A 20,039-nucleotide genomic window follows, 5' to 3' on the forward strand; every position below is an offset into this window, starting at 1 on the left:
CCGGGCCGTGGGGAGCGTTTCCACAGAGCCAGGACTCAGAGCCGGGTGAGGGGAGGGCTCTGGAGGACAGGGCACCGTTCACTCCCGAGGCAGCTGGAGACAGGCCAGGTCTGGGGACGTCATGCGGCAAGGTGGGTTCCAGTCAGACGTTAATGACCTTCACCGGGAGCACGTGGGAAGCCACTCTGGGGGGCCGTGGGTAGAACTGGGCGCAGCTGTGCGGGCCAGCGCCGCTCCGAAAAGCAGGGCTGTTCCAGAGCAGAGGGTGCCAGCGGGCCCGTCAGTACTCATGTTTGGGCAGTAGGTGGGACCCTGGTGCTTTTATTTTTTCCTTTATACTTTTTTGTGTTTCTTTGCTTCTGACAAAAACCATCCTGCTGTCAGTAAAGGGCCCATACAGATGCACGCCCCGCATGCACTGCTCACAGGATACCAGCAGCGCCTTTACTGGGCATCCATGTAGATGATCTGTCTCGGACTGTTGGTGGGGACCCCGTCCGCTGCACAGGCTACTCCGACCTCGTGGGGAGCCGCCGGCCCGTGCTCCCTCCAGGGCGTGACCATGTCCTCTGCTCTGCTCTCCTCCAGCGACCGGACTCGCTGCCAACGAAGAAGCCGCCGGCCCCCGAGGAGGTTGGTGTGCCCGTTTCCAGAAACGGCTCCGTGTTGAGTCTGAAGTCTCAGAATGGATACGTTCCTCTGAAGCCGTCCGTGGGAGCCCCTTCCCCCCGACTCTCCAAAACACCCCCCCCCACACCAACCTCTCTGGATGAGGCTGGAAAGAAAGTCAAGAAACCAATTCCCCTGGGGCCCCTCTCCCCGTCACGCAAAGCTTCTCAGGGGTTCCATGGGACCAGCAGTGGGAACGGCAGCAGGAGCGAGAGCCCCAGGCAGGGCTCCTGGGACGGCAGGGCTGCCGCCCTCTCTACCTCACCGAGGCTCCCGGCCGGAGGGACTGCCAACGGGCACGGGCCCAAGGCGGGCAGTGAGAGCCGCGAGCTCCACAGGAGGGGCTCCTGCAGCTCCAGCCCAGGCCGCTGTGCCAGCAGCGACCCCACCAAGGGCCCCCAAGCACCCGAGAGCGGAGCTACTCGCTTGGGGGATTCTCAGGGAACACAGTCCAGAGCGCTGCCGGACGGAGACGACTCCAAAGTGGTGAAGCCCAAGTCCCCCGTCCTGAGCAGCACTGCCGCCGAGGCCGCAAACATCATGTCTCCTCCACCGGCCAAAAAACTGGCCCTTTCTGCCAAGAAGGTGGGTGTGTGGGAGCCTGCCCGCCGGAAGTGTGTCTCTAGGGCCCACAGAGCAGGTTTGGTTTCAGTCTGAGGAGGGGTGAATCGTGTCCGGGCCCTTGGCCGCCCCCAATCGGAGGAACGGAGGTGGTGTAGGCATTTGCAGATGACAGGGCTGTCCGGGGGCCAAGGTGGGGCTTTAGGGGTCCCTGATGTGACCCACACACCGGACGGCTGCTGGGGGTTGGGGAGAGGTGGCAGGTCCCCGTGTTTGTCCGTAGACAGAATCTCCTAGAGGAGCCTCAGGGGGAAGATGGGGCCGGTGCAGTGGGCTTGGCAGGGAACCTGGGCGCGGGGGCATGCGGGCCAGGGGCTGGCTGGCACCTGCGTGTGCAGCGTGAAGCTCGATGATGTAATTGTGCTGAGATTTTTGTTTAAATTTCCTTCCTTTTTTCCTTTTTGTTTCTAACCAAAAACACTTCTGCTTCTTCTTCTACCGTTCCCCTCCCCCACCTCCCCCCGTTTTCCTCCTTCTGCCCCTCATCGTCCGTTCCGGGCTCTTTCATTTTTATTTTTTGTTTTTATTTATTTGTTTATCTTTATTTTCCCTCTTCACTCACGACGACCTCTTTTAGACCACCAAGTTTTTATTTATGTCGATAACTGCAGGCCAGCACCCTGCGGAGGGCAGCCGGCAGTGACCTCCGTCCGCCCCTCTCTCCACTGTCCGACCTCACCTACCCCAGGAAAACCTCTCACCCCGTCGCTGCCGCCTCCTGGCCCGTCTGTGCAATCAGGTGAGCCGCGGGCGCAGGCCCCCGGGCCGGCCGCTCCCCCCTGTGCTTAGCGTGCGCCTGGCTGGTGAGACACACGTAGTCTCCGGCCTTGCAGGACGGACAGGGCTGCGCCGGTGGACAGGCACAGGGCGGGCCCTGCACCGACTCCTTCCGTCGGGCAGAGGAGCTCAGGCCGGTCGGAGGCAGCCTGCTCTCTGCGGTCCTGATCTTTTCACTTGTCTTCATTTTCCATCCACCGGCTGGGTCCGTGTGGGGATGCGGTTGTGCCCTGGAGTCTCTCCCCGGCCTTGTGACGGGACTCCGGAGTAGAAGGGGAGGGCAGGAGTCCCAGGAGGACCCTGCGCGAACCCAGAGTCCTGTGCCCTGCGGAGGGCTGTCTTCTTGCTGCCGGTATCACTGTGTCTCTCCTCCGGCACTCCCCGGGCTCCCCTCTGCCTCCCTGCGGGGGCTCCCCCAACTGTCCCCTCACACTGGCTTGCAGAGCGTTGGGCGAGCGTCCAGAGCGGGGAGCCGTGGTTCGCCGGGAGCTGTGTTCAGGCTCCGACAGACGCACCTCCCATCCTGTCACACGCAGGGATGCTCATATCCCCCAGGTTGTCGACTAGCCGACAGCTTAGTTACTGACACCTGCTTGCCCAGGGGCCGCCTCGGGAGGCTCTGGCAGCTGTGGAGGGAGGGAGGGGGGAAGCTGGGCGAGGCTGGGAGGTGGTTTGGGTGGTTGCTGTTTGCCCTGGGCGCTGAGGGGTCCTCGCCACCCTCCGGCCACCATGGGCTGGTGCTGCTGCTGCACGCCCCCATCACCCGCCTCTTTCGCCCGCACACTCAGCCCGGACCCAACACGGTATTTTTACCCGTGGTAGGTCTTGAAGTGTGTGAGATATTTACTGTGGGTTTTTTTTTTTTTTCCTTTTTCAACGTACAGTTTTTTGTTTTGTTTTTTTTCCCAAGCTTCCCGGAAAACAGTAAACGGAATAGTGTAGTTTGTCTGGGCGTCTGTCCTAGCTGAGGTCACGGCAGTCCTGTTTGATTCCATAACCCTTTGAGGTCAGCGTTACTGTCAGTCGCTTATGTCTGAGAAGCCCGAGGCCTAGAACAGGTTAACTCTTGCAAGGTCTGCCCAGAGGTGGGTCAAAGAGCCTAACCCGACGGAGCGCCCCGTTGCGCCCTGCCTCGCCTCACGGTGTGATGGGCTGCAGAGTCCGTTTTCCCGAGTTTCCGGAGCCCCTGAATTAGAGGGGGTCCGAATGCACAGTATATAGGCCCGTGCTGGCCCCTCTTACGAGGCTGGCATCACGTGCGTGAACACCTTGAACTTACAGAAGTTTCTTCTAACCCTTGTGCCGGGAATAAAAAACGTGAGTTCGGGGCGCCTGAGTGGCACAGTTCAGTGGCCGACTCTTGATTTCAGCTTAGATCGTGATCTCGGGGTTGTGAGATGGAGTCCTGCCTTGGGCTCCGAGCTCAGCAGGGGCTAGGGGATTCTCTCTGCTTCTCCCCGTGCCCCTCCCCTGCTCGCATGCTTGCTCTGTCTAAAATAAATAAATCTTTTAAAAAAGAAACTCAGTAACACAGGTTTGGGAAAACTTTGAACTTCTTGGTGACAGGAAACTAAGAGGTTCTGATTTTTGTTAACTTGGATTTTCAGTAAAGTAGAATTTAACTTTTCTCTCTTTTCTAAGTTGGTGTAATTTATGTGTCTCTGAGATTCCCACGGTGAGGAGAGACCGTTGGGAATCCTGGGCTGGACGGGCAGAGGCTGCGGGTGGGCAGGAGGGGCCCGCCTGTGCGTCAGAGCAGTGTGTCCCCCCGCAGGGCGCTTTCACCTGCTCCCAGACCATCCAGCCACCTGAAGCTCCCCGTCGGTCCCCACTCCGTGTCACTGTCCAGTAGCCCCAGACCTCTCGGGACGTCAGACCTACAGAGCTGCTCCTCCGCCTCTGCTCCCCCACCTCAGGCCAATGGGGACTTCCAGGCCCCTCCACACCAGCTGCCAGAGGCCACCAAGTCCCCCCACGGCCTCTGTAAGAAGAGGAAGAGGAACCGCAGGGGAGAGAGCCAGGGGCAGGGCTCAGAGACGTGCACAGCAGCAACAGCCTCTCCGGGGAAGAGGAAAAGGAGGAAGAGGAAGCGCGCGGAGGCCCTGGATGCCTCCCCCCTGCAGGAGGGGCAGATGCGGAGGCAGCCCCAGAGCGTTGAGCGCGGGAAGGAGGCCCGGGCAGAGGTGCCCACTGACAGACTGGAGGACGAGGGCGGACGGCTGCAGGAGAATGGCCGGCAAGTGGGAAGCGTGACCGACGGCCACCCCGTGAGCAGCAAGAAGAGGAGACGGAAGGGCACTGAGGGCCTCGGTGCGGGAGATGGCCTCCAGCGGGACCCGCCGTGGCACAGGTAAGCTCGGGAGCCAGGTGGCCCCGCGTCTGTCCTAGGTGGGCGGTCCGGAGACCCAGGGTGCTGGCCAGCCTTCCCGACGGGCATGTGAGCGCGGTGCAACGGGTCATGTGCCCCTGGATCGGCAGGCGCTGCGGCCGCGTGCTCTGGCCTGGAGGACTCGCTTGGGTTCGGTGCAGCTGTGGGGTTCTCTCTCTGACATCTCTCAGGCTTGATGGTGGCCCCCGGACCACGGGCGTCTGTGGCCCCCGGACCACGGGCGTCTGTGGGGCGCACTCGGGGCGGCTCTTCTGTGCGGTTGAGGCCCGTCCAGCTGGGAGTTCCGAGGTAGCGACCTGAACCCCCACTCACCCTCAGTGTGCCCGAACTGACTGTTGACTCTGACCCCCCAGGAGCTGCTCTCCCTCGGACGTCATCGAGCTGGAGGCCGCTGTAGCGTCTCCAAGGAAAAAGAAAAAGAAAAAAAGACAGCAGGAGTCATGGCAGGAAGTAGAAGAGAATGAGCATCCTGAAGTTTGCAGGGGCGAGAGGCAGAGGGACTCTGCTCTCCCTGGTAGCCCGCCCTCCCCACCTCTGAACGGCAGGCGTCCCGGGAATGGAGCCGGTATGCACCTGTGAGGAGCAGGGGTGGGGGGCGGGGGGGGCACCTGGGGGGACACCTGTGCCCGGCCCTGCCATACAGCTAGGGTAGGTGTAGTGCAGGGGAAGGCCTGGAAAGACCGCTTACCTCCGCCCCGCGTCTGTCCGCGTGGGCAGGCTGTGTGCCCTGTGGGTCACGGCTTCCCCATCTGGCGAGGCGGCCAGCCGAGACCACTCCGAGAGAAAACCTAGGAGATGCTTGAACTTTAGATGTTCTGAGGACGTAGTGTTTCTTCTGATTCAACACGCTTCTGCCTAAACTTTTCCTGTTTGGAGGAGTCCTGGGCCATCCAGCCTGGAGTTTTTCCAGTGATTCTTAAACTTGAAAGGTTGGATTCAGAAGTTAACCTTCCACTGCCCATTTTAATAGATAGGCCTTTTTTTTTTTTTTTTTAAAGATTGTATTTATTTATTTGATTTTGGCTAAGATCAAGTGTATGATCGTATTTATTTGCAAGAGCACCGCAGAGGGAGAGGGCCCCACTGAGCAGGGAGCCCGATGCGGGGCTCCATCCCAGGACCCTGAGATCGCGACCTGAGCCGGCTGAGCCACCCCCGTGCCACAAGCTGGGCCTTTTTAAAGACAGTGCGGCCTCTTGCTGGTGGAGTTTGCAGTGCTTGTGCTGTTTCCCAGGTCTTGGCTGCCCGTGGCCGAGTGACTTCTGGTTGTTTCCTCCAGGACTGACCAGGCTCAGCTGGGCTCTCCTGATACAGTGTCCGTTAAGCGAAGGGGAGAGACGCTCGTCCCTGCTTGCGCAGGGACCTGACATGGCCGCGCTGCTGCGAGGTCTGCTCCACAGCCTGGGGGCCAGCGGTGTCAGGCGTGTGCGGGTGCCAGGCTGCTGGGGATGGTGTGTGTTTGTTGGACTCCTGATAGATGAGCCTGTGACTAAACACTAATCCCATGACAGGGGGCGCAGTCAGTTACGCGTCTAGCCCTTGGTTTCGGCTCAGGCCGTGATCTCAGGATCCGGGGATCAAGCCCCACGTCGGGCTCCAGGCTCAGCATGGAGTCTGCCTGGGACTTCTCCCCCTCTCCCTCCGCCTGTCCCGCTGGTGCTGTCCCTCTCTCTCTCTCAAGTAAATCTTAAAAAAAAAAAGAAAGAAAGAAAGAAAGAAAGAAAGAAAGAAAGAAATCCCATGACGAAACGTTACCACTGGGCTACGAGGACCGCGGCCTGTCTTGGAAGAGAGGCTGCTCAAAGGTGGCGCCAGAGCAGGCCGGTGGCAGGCATGAGCCTCCAGCGCCCACTTCGTGTGCCACCGACCCCGGGCTTCAGGGCCCGCCGCCCGGTGCAGGTGCTCGGGCGGCGGGGGTCCAGCCCCTCCTCTGTTTGCTCTCTGTCCTGACTAGTGGAAGAACTGGCTCCGCGGGGAAGGGCATTCCAAGCCCAGACGCGGAGAGAGCATCGTGGTGGCCCCGTGTAACCAGTGGGCTGCGCTGTGCTGGGGGGCGAGGGGCTGGAGAGGGCAGCAGGGACTGGCGGTGGGGCATCGCACTAGACACTGGGCATGAAGGTCATGGGGTCACTGATACACTGGAGGCACGGAGAGCAAGGTCAGGTTCGTGCTGGGGGAGGGGAGCCCTTTCTAGCAGCTGTAGGTGGTTAGCGGGGACCAGGCAGACAGTCGTTTCTGGAAATCGAGGCGGGCAGCCTCGGCTGTCCGCATCCAGCCGTCCGCGGTGGCCAGGCTCTTCCAGGACTCGGCCGGAAGACAGCCTCCCTGGAAGCTGTGGTGACAACAGCACTTTGTCATTTCCTCCAGCTGCCGCCACTGTTTTCCTGGCCGCTTCCCTGTGGGGGGGCTGTTTAGACTCTTCCGAGAGCTGATTTGGACGGTAGCCCCCCTTGAGAAGTAATTGAGGGCCCCGTCAGAGGTGTGTGGACCTAAGTGTTCTCTGGTTGCAGGGCAGGCCCTGGCTCCCCTTGCATCCTGGGGCAGAGAGCCGGAGTCCGACGTGCTCCAGGAGCTGCTCGAGTATTCATCCGATAAAGCTTACGGGAGGAAAGGTACTGCTTTCGAGAACGGATTTCTGTGCTGCGGTTCACTCGTGGGGCCACATGGAGCTCGGGAACGGACCCGTTGTGCCGTGGTCCTGGGGTAGGGGGTCACCGGGCTTTAGGGACGGGCAGAGGAATGTCCGCCGAGAACCTCCCTGAGCTGTGGCCGTTGCACAAAGTGCAGAACCAGGCCCTGTGGGTGGTTTGCTGTGGAAGATCCAGAACGCCACCTCCTGGGGGTGTCGGCGGGGGTGCTGAGAGCAGGCCCGAGCCTCTGGGTGGTGAGGGCTGCTGTGGGGAGTGGAAGGGAATCGCCCGTCTCCGTTGCTGTATGTCTTCGGTCTTGGAGAGGGAACGTGAGACTTCTGTCTCCAGTGAGAGCACGGGTGTGAAAGGAGCTGAGCTGGGGGCCAGTGGTGCAGAGCTGACGGCATGTGTGCTTAAGGGACAGACCACTGTCCTGCACGCGGAGACCGCCCTGCTCTCCCTCATCTTCCTCTGCGCTGTCCATTTCACCGAATGGTGTCCCTCGGCCAGGCCACATGTATCGGGTGTAGGCAAAACGCGCTGGAAGCGAGTGCATGAAGTGCCCACACTCGGTGTCTGCTTTGCAGTGTTGACGTGGGGCGGCGAGGTGTCGGCTGTCAGTCAGGATGCCATTCGGGACAGCAGATGGGCCCGCACAGCCACGGTCGTCGATGACTGGGACGAAGAGTTCGATCGAGGGAAGGTACGGGCCGTGCTTGAAGCTGGCGTGACGTGGCAGTCACAGCAGTCCCACTGAGGGCCGGGCAGGGAGGACTTGACCCTTCGGGGCCGTTTGAAGTAGCAGCGACACCGTAAAGTGGTCAGGGAGGCAGGCTGCTGGCTCCGATGCCAGGCTGGCCACTGTGAGCGTTGTGTGGCCGTGGACGAGGTATTTGTCCCTGTGGCTTTGTTTCTTCGCAGCAGGGTGGGGACAGCGGTGACCCCTCCTTCAGGCTTGCGAGAGTAAGCCGGTTGGTTCTGTAGCACATTGAGAATCGTGTCCCCCACCCAAGAAGCCTTCACAAGAGGTGCGGGGATCAGGGGAGAGCCCTCTTTGGGAATGGTGACGCCTGAGTTTTTTTTTTTATGTAGGAAAAGAAAGTGAAAAAGTTCAAAAGAGAGAAGAAAAGAACCTACAACGCCTTCCAGAAACTTCAGAGTAGACGGAACTTTTGGTCTGTGACTCATCCCGCTAAGGCCACCAGCCTCAGCTACCGCCGCTGACTGGACTGCTGTCGAGATGGGTCAGTGCGGGGGAGGGGGTGGGGGGCGTTAGTGTGCGTGTGTGTTGATGGGGGCGAGTTCAGAGTGTGTGTGTGCGCGGTGTGTTAGCATGTGGTGTGTGTGCTGAGGTGTACGTTAGTGTGGTGCGCATGTGGTGAGGTGTGAGCGTGGCGCGCGTGTGTCTGGCGCGTGCGGTGTGTGGGGCTGGAGCGGGTGTGTTTCGAGTGCCATCTAATGCTGCGTGTCGTCCCGACGTGTGCTCGGGGGTGTTGGGGGGGCTCCTGAGGTCTCGTCCCTCATCAGGAGCAATGTGGTGTGCCCCACAGCCTCTGGAGATGCGGGGCGCATCCTGGGCACCGCCCGTGTGAACCGAGGAGCGGCCTCGTTGAGGACCGTGCTGCCCTATGGCCACGGAGCCGGGCTTCGTCGGGTCGGGACCTCTGGCATCGCCGCTGGTGCTGCGACGACCCCATGGTGATGTGTGGAGCAGGCGGCGGCCCACCGGCCAGGAGCCTGGACCGCCTCGCGTGTGGTCTCCGGGCGGGAGCGGCGGGCGGCGGCCGTGCTCTTCCCCACGTGTCGTCGAGCGAGCAGGTGCCTGAGGGGTGACGGCACACGCCGGGCTCCTCTCGGCGGTTGCCCGTCCCCCGCTGCCGACGGCCGGCGCTGCCGTCTCTGCCTTAGCTGTGCCCTCAGCACGGAAGCCCCAGGGCGCCGCCGGCGCGTCCCTCCCTTGCCAGGACTGAGACCGTCTCTGGAGAGCGCAGGCTCTCTTGGGGCGCGGGGTGACGGCGGGCGCGCCTGCCTTTCCCGCGGCTGCCGGGGCTGAGACAGCTTCGCCATCCCTTCCCTGCAGCTGCCGCGGCCCACGGGGCTTTCGAGGTGGTGGTCTTGGGGTAGAATCCTTTTATTTTACTACTTAACAGAGACTTTTGTTGTGACGCGGTCTGTGGCTTCTATCAGCAATACGTCCCCTTTCCCTGAGCTGCGACACCGGCTTGCTTTGCTCCGTTTTGTGAGCGCGCCCGAGTCTGGCTGATTGTACCCTCGCGGTCGCTCTTCTCTTGCTCAAGCTGTGTGTGCGAACTCGTAATTCAATAAATACAGGAAACCCTCGGTGAAGGTGACGTTTTCCAGAGAACAGACACACACCACCCAGTCGCAGAGGGTGTAGCAGTCAGTCCGAAAGCCGCTCCGCAGACGGACGTCTCCACGTCCTCTGATCCAGAACGTCGGAAGCAGACACAGACAGACATCGGACGTGGACGTCCGTCCTCCACAGTGGTTCTTTGGGACCTGAGGCCCCCGATGGCCTGGCCTGGCCCCCCTGTGTCACCCGAGCCTTGCCTCTTGCTTGGGGCCTGGGGGCAGGGGGATCAGAGAAAAGTATCCTTCACAGGGCAGGGGTGGGGACATACGTCAACTTTCTCATGTAGGTTCTTCTAGATTTTTCTTCCTGTTCTTACATTTCTCTTCGCAAAGGTGGGGAAAGTAGTGGTGCCTGTGGCCCGAGCGGGGGCCCAGCAGGAAGCGAGCAGGGCACTGGCTGCAGATGCCGTTCTGGAAGGATGGGTTTCTCCGCATTGACCGCCCCTCGTTCAAAGATGAGGGCATCCCCCCGCCTCCCCACCCCCTGTGCCCTGTGGCTCTCTTATCTGCCACTTCCGAAGGGGAGGCAGGTGCCTTTGTGGGCAGGGCATTGGTGTTTTTCCCTCTTTCAGTGTAGACCTGCATCCCCGTACAGCCCTGTTTCTCGGGGGTGGTCTCCCGTGGGAGGGAGGCTGGCGTCGGCCGCACGAGCCCATCTCTTCTCGCTCCCTCCTCTTCAGGCTCTTCCCTTCTCCACTGTGTGATTATGAAACCTTTTCCTGAGGAAAACATGCCCGTTGTGTCTTGGGCGGTGCTGAGCACCGGCCTGTGGGCAGCATTTGCCACTGTCCGTCGGGCGGGCCCTTCCCTCCCACACGCGGTCCTTAGCCCTGGGGAGGGAGAGGGTGGGCCCAGAGGATCAGCCCAAACCCTAGGGCACGTGTAAATATGTAAGTGTATATAAATAACTGAAGCTTTTATAATAGCGGTCACATGGGTGACTTAGAATGTGGGTTAACTTAACTTTGGGGGGGGTCGCCTCTCCTGGGGGTCCCATGTGGCCTCACTCACCTGCCTTTTCCTGGTGGGCTCAGTCCGCCACACCCCCGCACGCTGCACCCCTGCTCCAGGCACTGAGGCGCCTCCGATGTTGCCAAGATCCTGGTGCAATAAAAGGAGATTTTGTGAGCCCCGCCTGTGTCTTTGTGTTTTTCCCTTTGATTTTTAGAAGTTAAGGTCCCAGCTCCCAGTTCAGATGAAGGGTTCCCCGTGGTGCCCCTTCGGGTAGCCCGTCGTACACGGCAGGTTTGGAGCAGGTCTTCCTTAAGGTTAAAGAGGAATAAAGTGATTTATTTAAACGTATTAAGTACACTCATTTGAATTTAAGAAGACAGAGGAACCCTTTGAAGGGGCCACCACACTCGCTGGGGACTGGCAGTGAGTACTGCCTTGAGGAAACCGTGTTCCGCTGAGGTTTGCTGCGCATTTTTCACTGAATAACTTGGATTTCCACGGGGAAAGAGGAGAGGACAGTTTTGCTCAACTGTGAGTTTTGCTCACGGTCGGCGAGAGCAGCACAGGCCTCTGGTTTGAGACCCTCCGTCTTGGCAGCTGCACAGCCAGGAGCCCGCGTGGCCACGTGCTGAGCGCTGCCCGCAGCCCATCCGGGCCCAGGCGGCCGAGCCCGGGTCATGTGTGGGGCACGCTGGAGGCCGTGCTGAGGAAGACGTGTTTGTGGGCTCCAGGGAGATGTCCCCGTCTTGTCAGGCCGGGCCACCTGCTGAGCGGGAGGGTCAGGGTCTGGCTGATCACGTGTCCTGGACGCTGGGTGAGGCCAGTGGGGCAGCAGGTGCCTGCAGGGTCGGCCGGGACCGGGAGGTTCCATCTGGCCAGAGCAGCACCGGGAGTGGGGGACGGAAGCAAAAGGCGCCCCAGGCAGCGGCAGCATTCCGGTGGGTTCCGTTCGGACACTCCATGGACACCACCGGGCAGGCCCATCCTGAGTCCCACTGCTCCTTCCTTTTTCTTCCCTTCAGCGTCTCCGAGCTCCCAGCCAGTCGTGCCCCTCAGACCCGGGGACTCTGCCCTGCCACTGTGGGAGCTTAGCCAGACAGCAAAGGAGGGACGGGAGATGCGGACAGCCCGGACCCACACGAGCAGGGGGCCTGGTCGGGTGGGAGAGTGGGCTGGCAAGCCGAGCTCGCGGCCCCAGTGCCTGAGTCTGGCTGGGCCGCGGGAGGTCGGGGGTCCCCTTCCACCCTGGGGCGCAGGGGTCACGGGGGCAGGACCACAGGGCTTTCTCCTCGTCACTTTAACAAACGTTTCTGCTCGATACTGGACCTGCGTACACGAAGAAGGACGCGGCTCCACGTCTCCGGCAGCCGCGGTCTCCAGCGTGGGACCTGCGCTCTGGGTGGCAACCGCAACGAGCGTGTGGCCGGCTCTGCCTCGAGCGCCACAGGCCAGGCAGGGCCCACTGAGTGTCCGCGGACACAGTGCCAGCACAGGCGGTGTCGTGGTTGGCAGTTCCCGCGTGCACCACAGTCTGCCGGCCTCCGTATGTCGAGAGGCCCCACGAGCTGCTGCGCGACTTCAGCCAGAGCTGACAAGGTCTGCGGGGCTTTAGACTCTGGAGGCTGACGGCCGCGCGCAAAGGCCCAGGAGCTCGAGAGGAGGGAGAAGCGCGGTGAGGATGACCAGCCAGCAAGAGCGGACACTGATGGAGCCGTCAGGAGGTGGGGTCCCCTGGGTCTTTGGAGACGGATCAAGAGGAGACAGAAATGGAAGGTCCGGGGTGGGGGCAGGACAGCTCCTGGCTTGGGTGGGCAGGTGAGTGGCAGGGCCAAACAGTGCCAGAGAGGCAGGCGGGTGAGTGATCCCGCACCCCCGCCATGCAGCCAGGCCTGGGGAACCTGCATGTTCCCAGACGGAGGGAGAATCACAGCGGGGCGGAGGTAGGGGAGCCGCAAGCCCGCAGTCCAGGTGTTCGCCGCACCCCCACCCCTCCCCAGGAGCCGGCTGGGGTCCCTGTAGCAGCCAGTGTGCCCTCCAGCCCAGAGGAAAGCCAGAGCACCAGTCCCTGCCCTGAGTCTCCGTAGCGCGGGCAGCCTCAGTGTAGACAGGACTTGGCGGCACTGGGTAGACGCCCGGCTCGGTGGTTTCCCCCTGGCCCTTCCCTTCCCTTCAGCCACCCTCGTGCAGGGGCGGTGGCGGCTGTGCGGCACTCTCCTCACAGACCCTGCCGGTCACAGCGTCCCGCTCCCCCCCCCCCCCCCCCCCCAGGACCTGGGTCCGGACCAGCTGCCCATCTTCCTTGGCTCTGCTTGCCCCGGAGATCTGTTCCCCGCCCCGCCGCTTCAGCGCCCGTTCCCAACGCTGGCTCTCCTCCTTCCTGTGTGCCGCCAACTCTTGGCAAAGGGTTTCTAGTCCCACTCCAGGAATCTCCTCCCACTCCAAAGTAAAACAAAACTCGAGGAACCACCTTCTCTCCCATCGCCATCTGCTCCTTTCTCCCCCTAGCGTGATGCTTGCAGCACTCGGGGGGCAGCAGCATCAGCTGGGCAAGTTATTTAGGACTGGCATGAATGAGACGGGAATCTGGGGGAGAGGCTTGGGCACCGGCACGTAAAACTTTTCCGTGGGATTCTCCCGGGTGGCCGGTGTGGAGAAGCACTATTCTGGTCCCAGTGCCTCAAATAAGAGCGAGCTTCAGAATCTCCAGGGGGTCGTCCCAACACCCACATCGCTGGGCCCCCTCCCCCGCACAGTCTGATTCAGCTGGTGGGCTGGGGCTTGAGAGCGCGCGTCTCTCACATTCCTGGGGGGCAGGTTCTGATCTGACGGTTCTCGGTGCAGTGGTCAGCAGGGCCGGGAGTCTAGGAAGGCAGGCAGAGGTATGGACGGAAGACTTACCCTCAATCTTGTGGGGACGGCCACAGACTGTAGCCACCAGGGGTCCCCCCTCGGTAAGGCTGGTGTCCCACCTGCACCCTCGAGGTCAGCCTCTTCTTCCCCTCTGGGGATCTGTCTGCCGCCTTCGCTCGTGACATGTTCACGTGTCTGCCATCCTAAAAAAGCCCCTGCTCTCTGCGCTCTGGGCGTGCTTACTCTGAACATAGCCTCCTCCTGGCTGGCCTCCAGGATCAGCTGCTGTGTTGTTCCTGCTTTAAAAAACTCAGAGAAGAGTCGGTCTGGGTCAGACTCACTCGTGGCTCACTGCGGGAGGGAGGCCAGCCCCGTGCTCTGACCGACCGGCCGACCGGTGCTCCGCCACTAGCGATCAGCGTGAGGCTGGTGACCTACACCACCGCTCTGCGGCTGAAGCCCCCGTGACTCTGGTCACCGTCACACTGCGTGCCTCCCGTGCTCCTTCTCCCTGGTGTTTCTCCCTGTCTGCTTCGTGTCACAGACGTGCTGTCCCCCAGGCAGGCCCCGGGTATGTGGGTGCCTCTGACTGTCACTGGGCCAGATTGGAAAGGACAGGGGGATGGGGAATTCAAGTGCTTTTACGTAAATGAGTGACTTTTCCCTGGCTGTGTTGTTAAATGAAGGCATCCACCTTCACGTCCCCGTGCTAACAGCTGGGACAGTTTAAATGTGGTCTTTTGCCCTTACGGTCTCAGAAGTGATCTGTGTTTAATGTACCTTTCCCTCCTCTTCCACGCGTGTGCCTCTGTTTCCTGTCTCACGTGGCCACTGTTAGGTGCTTCCGGTCAGCAGGGAACGGTGGTCACTGTCTCCAGCAGGGCCCAGGAAATCCTCGCCAGGTCAGTGTCCCGGAAAGGTCACTTCAAGGAAGGGTCCTGGATAACCGTGCGTCTGGCCTCTGCTGGGAAAACGGGCAGCCCACCCCCCGAGGACATCACTGGCTTGACATGCCGCAGGCACCGCTTCTTGGTGACGTGGTCTTCTCTGAGCCCAAGCCCCTGTCTGACCCTGTTTGTCTCACAAGTGAAATCATGCAGGCAGAGACCGGCGGGGACTGGAGCACCAGCCCCCATTTGAAGTGAGAGCCCGAATTGCGTGGCACGTGGCCAGCTGCCTTTTGGGCGGCGCGGGAGCCGCTGGTGACAGCTGGATACAATCAAGTTCCATTACAAACACATTTTAAGTGCCATTCACACGGAAGAAATTGCAAGCTTTAGCAAAATAAAATCTGGGGGTTTTCAAAGCAAGACAATGCCCCAAAATAAAATCTGGGGGTTTTCAAAGCAAGACAATGCCCCAATCTTGGCCTGCGTGAGCGATCTGGTTTGTGGTCTCCTCCGTGCGTGACGCACCCTTTCTCCCCCGGCGCACTGCCGCCCCCGAGAGCAGACCCAGGTTGCCGGGCAAGGCTCCGAGGCCAGCCGCCGGGCCCTCTGCCTTGTGTTGGTCGAGGATGCTGGCTCCAGTGCCTGCCTGTATCAGTACAGTTCTGCCTGCTCACCTGGGTTGGCTTTTTAAGATTTCAGTCACCCGTTGAAAGAGAGAGCGAGAACAAGAGAGCACAAGAAGCAGGGGGAGCAGCAGGCAGAGAGAGAAGGAAGCAGGCTCCCTGCTGAGCAGAGAGCCCGATGGGGGACTCGATCCCAGGACCCTGAGATCATGACCTGAGCCGAAGGCAGATGTTTAATGACTGAGCCACCCAGGTGCCCCTAAAATTTTTACCTTAAAAATTAATTTAGGAGCATCTGGGTGACTCAGTCGGTTAAGTGTCGGACTCCGTTTTGGCTTAGGTCATGATGTCAGAGTCCTGCGAGAGAGTCCGAGCTCAGCGGGGAGTCTCGCTCCTTCTCCCTCCCCCCACCCTGCTCTCTCTCAAATAAGTAAATCTTTAAAAATAAATAAATAAAATACATATATATTTGGTATATGGCATATAATTTTAAAGCTCTGTATTTCCCAGGGCCAGAGTTTTACATGCCGGTGCCCAAGCCTCTCCCCCAGATTGCCGTTTCATTCATATTAGTCCTAAAGAACTTGCCCCGCTCCCTCTGAAGGCTTGAGGACAGAATCCTCGCTTGCCTCTTCTAGCTCTCAGCGGGGGCTCCCCGGGGGCCCTTGGCTTGTGGCCGCATCCCTCCAAACTCTCCAACACCTTCCCACGACCTTGTCCTCTGCATGTGTCTGTGTCTTTGTTTCTGACAAAGCCATCCATCGTTGGATTTGGGCCACGCTAGTGACTTCATTTTAACTGGATCACATCTGTAAAGAACCGATTTCCAAATCAGATCACACAAGGTGCTGGGGATTAGGGTTTTGGGGGACACGATCCAACCCCTAGCAGTATGGAAGGGTTTGTCCCTCCCAGTCCTGTTTCTCTGGCGGTCAGCTCTCCCCCAGTGGCAGGCACAGGCAACCTCTGAGTGCCCAGATGCGAGGGTAGACGCCCCGTGAGGGCCGGGCTCTCCCAGCACCCTCTTCGTTACTGTGCCCCCAGCACCTCGGACGGTGCTTGGTACCGCGCAGGCTCCCCAACAAATATTTGTTGAATGGTGGAACATGCGAGTGCCCGTGTCTGTTACGAGTGCACATATTTTTATTACAAATGGAAATATACACTGCAGTCCTACCGTGCTTTGTTCACTTCGTACAGCTTGAGAATCCTCTTGTGTTGGTCAATACGGAAATCAGGCTCCGGAAATCAGCCTCCGTCTCTTTAAAGCCTGTGAATGTCCCTTTGTAATGAAAACATTGTAGCACAGTAACCTGCCCCCAGTTGAATACACACTGTTTGTGAAGAAGTTTGAAACACCACAGTATAAGCACAAGAAAAAAAAATGTCCTTATAATTGTAATTTTTGAGATTATTATGTAAGGAGGGGTTGGTAAGAGAGAAGAACCAGCTTTAAAAAGTTGTCAGCAGTGGGGTGCCTAGGTGGCTCAGAGGGTTAAGCCTCTGCCTTTGGCTCAGGTCATGATCCCAGGGTCCTGGGATCGAGTCCCGCATCGGGCTCTCTGTTCAGCAGGGAGCCTGCTTCTTCCTCTCCCTCTGCCTGCCTCTCTGCCTACTTGTGATCTCTGTCTGTCAAATAAATAAATAAAATCTTAAAAAAAAAAAAAAAGTTGTCAGCGGACCAAGCCGCTCAGGACTGACCACAGGGAAACAAACAGCAGAAGTCCAAGGTTTTCTGGAGAAACAGCGACGTGGGGAGGACATCTAGGTTGAACCGGTGGACCAGAGGGAGGCCCAGCTGGTCCAGGGGGGCCCGTTGCTCCTGGCTCTGCCTGGAGGCAGGCAGGGAGAGGACTCGGGTAGCCAGCAAAGCTGCATCCCGTGACTCGACCCTGCACGGTGAGCCTCAGTTTCCAAATCTGTGTCACAGGGATGACATCTAAGCCATCCCTCTGTGTCACCAATGTCATCTAATAGAGCGTCTTTGACCGTGACTCCAGGTCAGAAATCCTGTTACATCCTTGCGCGTGTTTACGCACAACCCAAACAAAAGCTGTCCTGTTCCATAGGATAGAGCGCTGATTTTTTAAAAATTGTACTCTGCCTTCATCAAACAAGGATTGTTTTCTCAGTCACTGGGAGTTGGGACCCGTAGTAGATCCAGGTTAAGGCAAAGGAACTTGTGAACAGTCGAGTACTGTGCTAATCACAGTGATTAACTTTCATGGCAGGACCCCTCACTATCCCAAGGTGCTAGGTTTGGAAGTTCAGACAAAGTTTTGGTGTTGATAGTGAGAACCAACCTGTCATCCCAATGGCTTTGCTTCCCGAGGTTTTGTCACTGATAAAGAGTTCAGGTGGCAGGGGACACCTCTACCATGCTGTTAGGAGAAGGCCAGCTGGAGTGCCTTGAGTCCCCTGGTGACTCTGGCCTAACAGCCGGGAGGGGGCAGGTGGCAGGGAGAGTACGTGCTCCACTAGGGCGAAGGGAGATCACTCGGTCAAAGCCAGTGGACTCTGAGAGCATCGAAGTCCAGGCCAACCCAAAGGAAGTGTAGCCAGATCACTGAACACATACACACACACACACACACACACACACACACACACACACACAAAGGACGTGGGCACACTGGGGCCAGAACAGGACTCCCTGCTGTCACGTCCCCTGTGAAACTAGACCATCTGGCGAAATCAGGGAAGCCAAACCTCACAAATCCACCAGAATTGAACTTGGAGAAAGATAACATAACCTCTAAGGGAAGCATCTCATTTCTGAAATTATTTGAAAGAAAGGCGCGTGGGGGAAGTGCCTAAGGAAATAGGGACCATCTTCTTAGATTTTAGGGAGACAACAAGGTTCTCCACCGAAGGCTGGGTTGGTCAGTTTGTGAAATTAGAGACGGATGTTTGTGAATGAGCAGTTTTCTTAGAAGAGTGGGCCAGAGCTGACCCCCCAACAGGATGCAAAGATTAGGGCTCCTCGGGCTGATATGTCGAAATCCATCCCATCCAACAGAAATTCCCGTCAGCCGTGTATAAGTTGAGCGGAAGACCGGGACCAATCTAGCAACTTCAGAGATCACTTCTGGGCGGAAGCCTGGATTTTACTGGCAGAGGCTGCATTCTGTGGGCAGGAAAAGGTCAGGAGGGTTGAGCTCTTCGCCCGGGTCAGGAGGCTAATCAGAAGCACATCTGAAATAAAAGCACGGAGTTTCCTCCTGGAAATTACTTTTCTTTGTTGCCTAGAACAATCGAGAAGTCCTGGGAGGCCTATCCTAGGGTTGGCCAATAATGAAACAGGCTGCCAAGAGGGGTCACACCTCCCCCTGGTGGAGATACTTCAGGACAGGTCCTGTCGGCTTCCAGACTTTGCCAAGGCCTGGGCTGAGCTCTCCCCCAGCAGCCCCAGGTCCAGCACAATGGAATCGGAGTGTGGTGGTCTGCTCCACCAGGAGGGGCTTGGACCATCCTGTGAGATGAGTGATCCTGAAGTCCCTTTCATCTGAGGTTCTGGTAATTTTTTTAATGAAAAATTTTAAAAGATTTTATTTATTTATTTGAGAGAGCATGAGCAGGGAGCCTGACGTTGGACTCCATCCCAGGACTCCGGCATCATGACCTAAAGGGAAGGCAGATGCTTTACAGACTGAGCACCAAACCAGGAAAGAGCTTGTGCATCTGGGAGTAGCTAGAACACTGACATTTTTCTTCCTTTTTCCAAATCAACAACAACAAAAATACATGCGTTTTAAAACAACCAAAAGTCACAGAAAAACCACGACAAAGTGAATACAGAATGAAAAGTAGGTCTCAACCTCCGTTTCTCCCAGTTGATTCCCATTTCTTGTGTCTCCTTCCTGGGAAAAGTGGTTTTGCACACAGCAACACATGTACGCAGCATTTGTATCCATCAGTGAATGTCTTAAAGTGGACACGTGTGAGGCAGTGCATTGGGGATTAGGAGACACTGAACTGTCTGTTGCAGTTGAGTGCTATCATTGTGGGCAAGCCGGTGCTCTCAGGAAGGAACACTTCCAGCAGGGAGGTCAGCCAGACAGGGCTGGACTGGGGACAGGAGGGCCCACAGGAAGGGCTCTTCACCTTCACCTCCCTTTGCGGACGGATCTCAAGCTGCAGAGTCAGTGGATCAACACGGAGTTCCTGAGGTCGTGCTCTGTGTCTGGCTGGGGAGTCACGAGTCCTTGGAAGGGGAGCTTGTGGGTTCTGGGGCTCTCATTCTGCCGCACTGGGCTTTTCCTTTTTGTGACAGAGAAAACAGCCTCCAAATTTCTTAGGGTCTCACTTGATCCCTTGTTTGTTCTTTTTTTTTTTTTTTTTTTTTTTTTTTTTGCTGTCTTTTGAGCAATTCGTTTAAAAGGTCAGGTAGGAACACATTTCAGTGGGTGGGGTTTAGAGTGGTGATGTTGGGAGAGTTGGGAGACCTCCAGAAGAGAGGGCCCTGCCGGGTCCTGTCTCAGCTCCACCTGCGCCCCGGCCCCTGCCCCCCCTTGGGCTTGCAGGACAGGCTCTCCCGCAGGGGACTTTCCAGTTGGTTCTGGTGTCCCCTCACGGGCTGACGCAAGCGGATGCTCTTTAAGGAGGACAGCCCGGGAGAGCAGAGGCCTCCAGCCTCCAGGAGCCGAGCCGCTGCCCGAGCTCGGCAAAGGGCCGCTCACTTCACCAGGGGCAGAGGGACAGACAAGCCTCGTGCAGCCAAAGGAAAAATGCCCAGAACAGTCTAGAGACGTGTGCATTCAGACAGGGTGAATCAGGGTCACGAAAACCCTGAAATGAGGGGAGTTGGGGCGGCTCCCTTTGAAACGTGATCCAGGACAATTCGGGGACTCGGGATGTCTCGCAGCGCAGAAGTAAATGAATTCAAACGCTCTGCGGCCTCTGGCCAAGGACCAGGCCCTCCCGGGCGAGCTGGGGCCGGCCTGACCTTCGAGGCTGACGTCAGCGAGGACCACCCTGCCCTTCAGCAGCCGGACGCGACCTTGGGCCCGTGGGCAGCCTCCCGCCGGGTGTGGGCAGGACCGCCCGCGCCGCCCTAGCGAAACCCGAAACGGGCGGGGCCCGCGGGAGCGAGAGGGGCGGGGCCTCGGCCCCTCGGGGGGCGGGGCCCGGCGGGCGCACGTGCGCAGGCGCGGCCTGGAGTAGGCGGTGTGCCCGGAGGTGCGCGCGCGTGGGCGGCGGGCGGGGCCTCGGGCTCCGGGGGCGGGTCCCGCGCGGACGCGCGTGCGCAGGCGCGGGCCTGCGG

At 59.0% G+C, this 20,039-nt stretch overlaps 1 protein-coding gene across 4 annotated transcripts in view; it reads left to right on the forward strand.

Annotated features, from left to right (window-relative positions):
- The window catches only part of USP36 (ubiquitin specific peptidase 36), a 38,304-nt gene extending 27,717 nt beyond the window's left edge, over positions 1-10,587 (forward strand). For all 4 annotated transcript variants that reach the window (XM_059378390.1, XM_059378388.1, XM_059378391.1 and 1 more), the window contains 8 exons: positions 589-1,254; positions 1,902-2,029; positions 3,842-4,417; positions 4,810-5,021; positions 6,967-7,068; positions 7,674-7,789; positions 8,179-8,330; positions 8,637-10,587. In XM_059378390.1, coding sequence (XP_059234373.1) covers positions 589-1,254; positions 1,902-2,029; positions 3,842-4,417; positions 4,810-5,021; positions 6,967-7,068; positions 7,674-7,789; positions 8,179-8,310 — 1,932 coding nt within the window. In that variant the 3' untranslated portion in view covers positions 8,311-8,330; positions 8,637-10,587. The remainder of the gene's footprint in view (positions 1-588; positions 1,255-1,901; positions 2,030-3,841; positions 4,418-4,809; positions 5,022-6,966; positions 7,069-7,673; positions 7,790-8,178; positions 8,331-8,636) is intronic.
- Positions 10,588-20,039: the final 9,452 nt, after the last annotated feature.

This window comes from Mustela nigripes, chromosome 16 (genome assembly GCF_022355385.1).
Source record: "Mustela nigripes isolate SB6536 chromosome 16, MUSNIG.SB6536, whole genome shotgun sequence".
NCBI classification, from domain to species: domain Eukaryota; kingdom Metazoa; phylum Chordata; class Mammalia; order Carnivora; family Mustelidae; genus Mustela; species Mustela nigripes.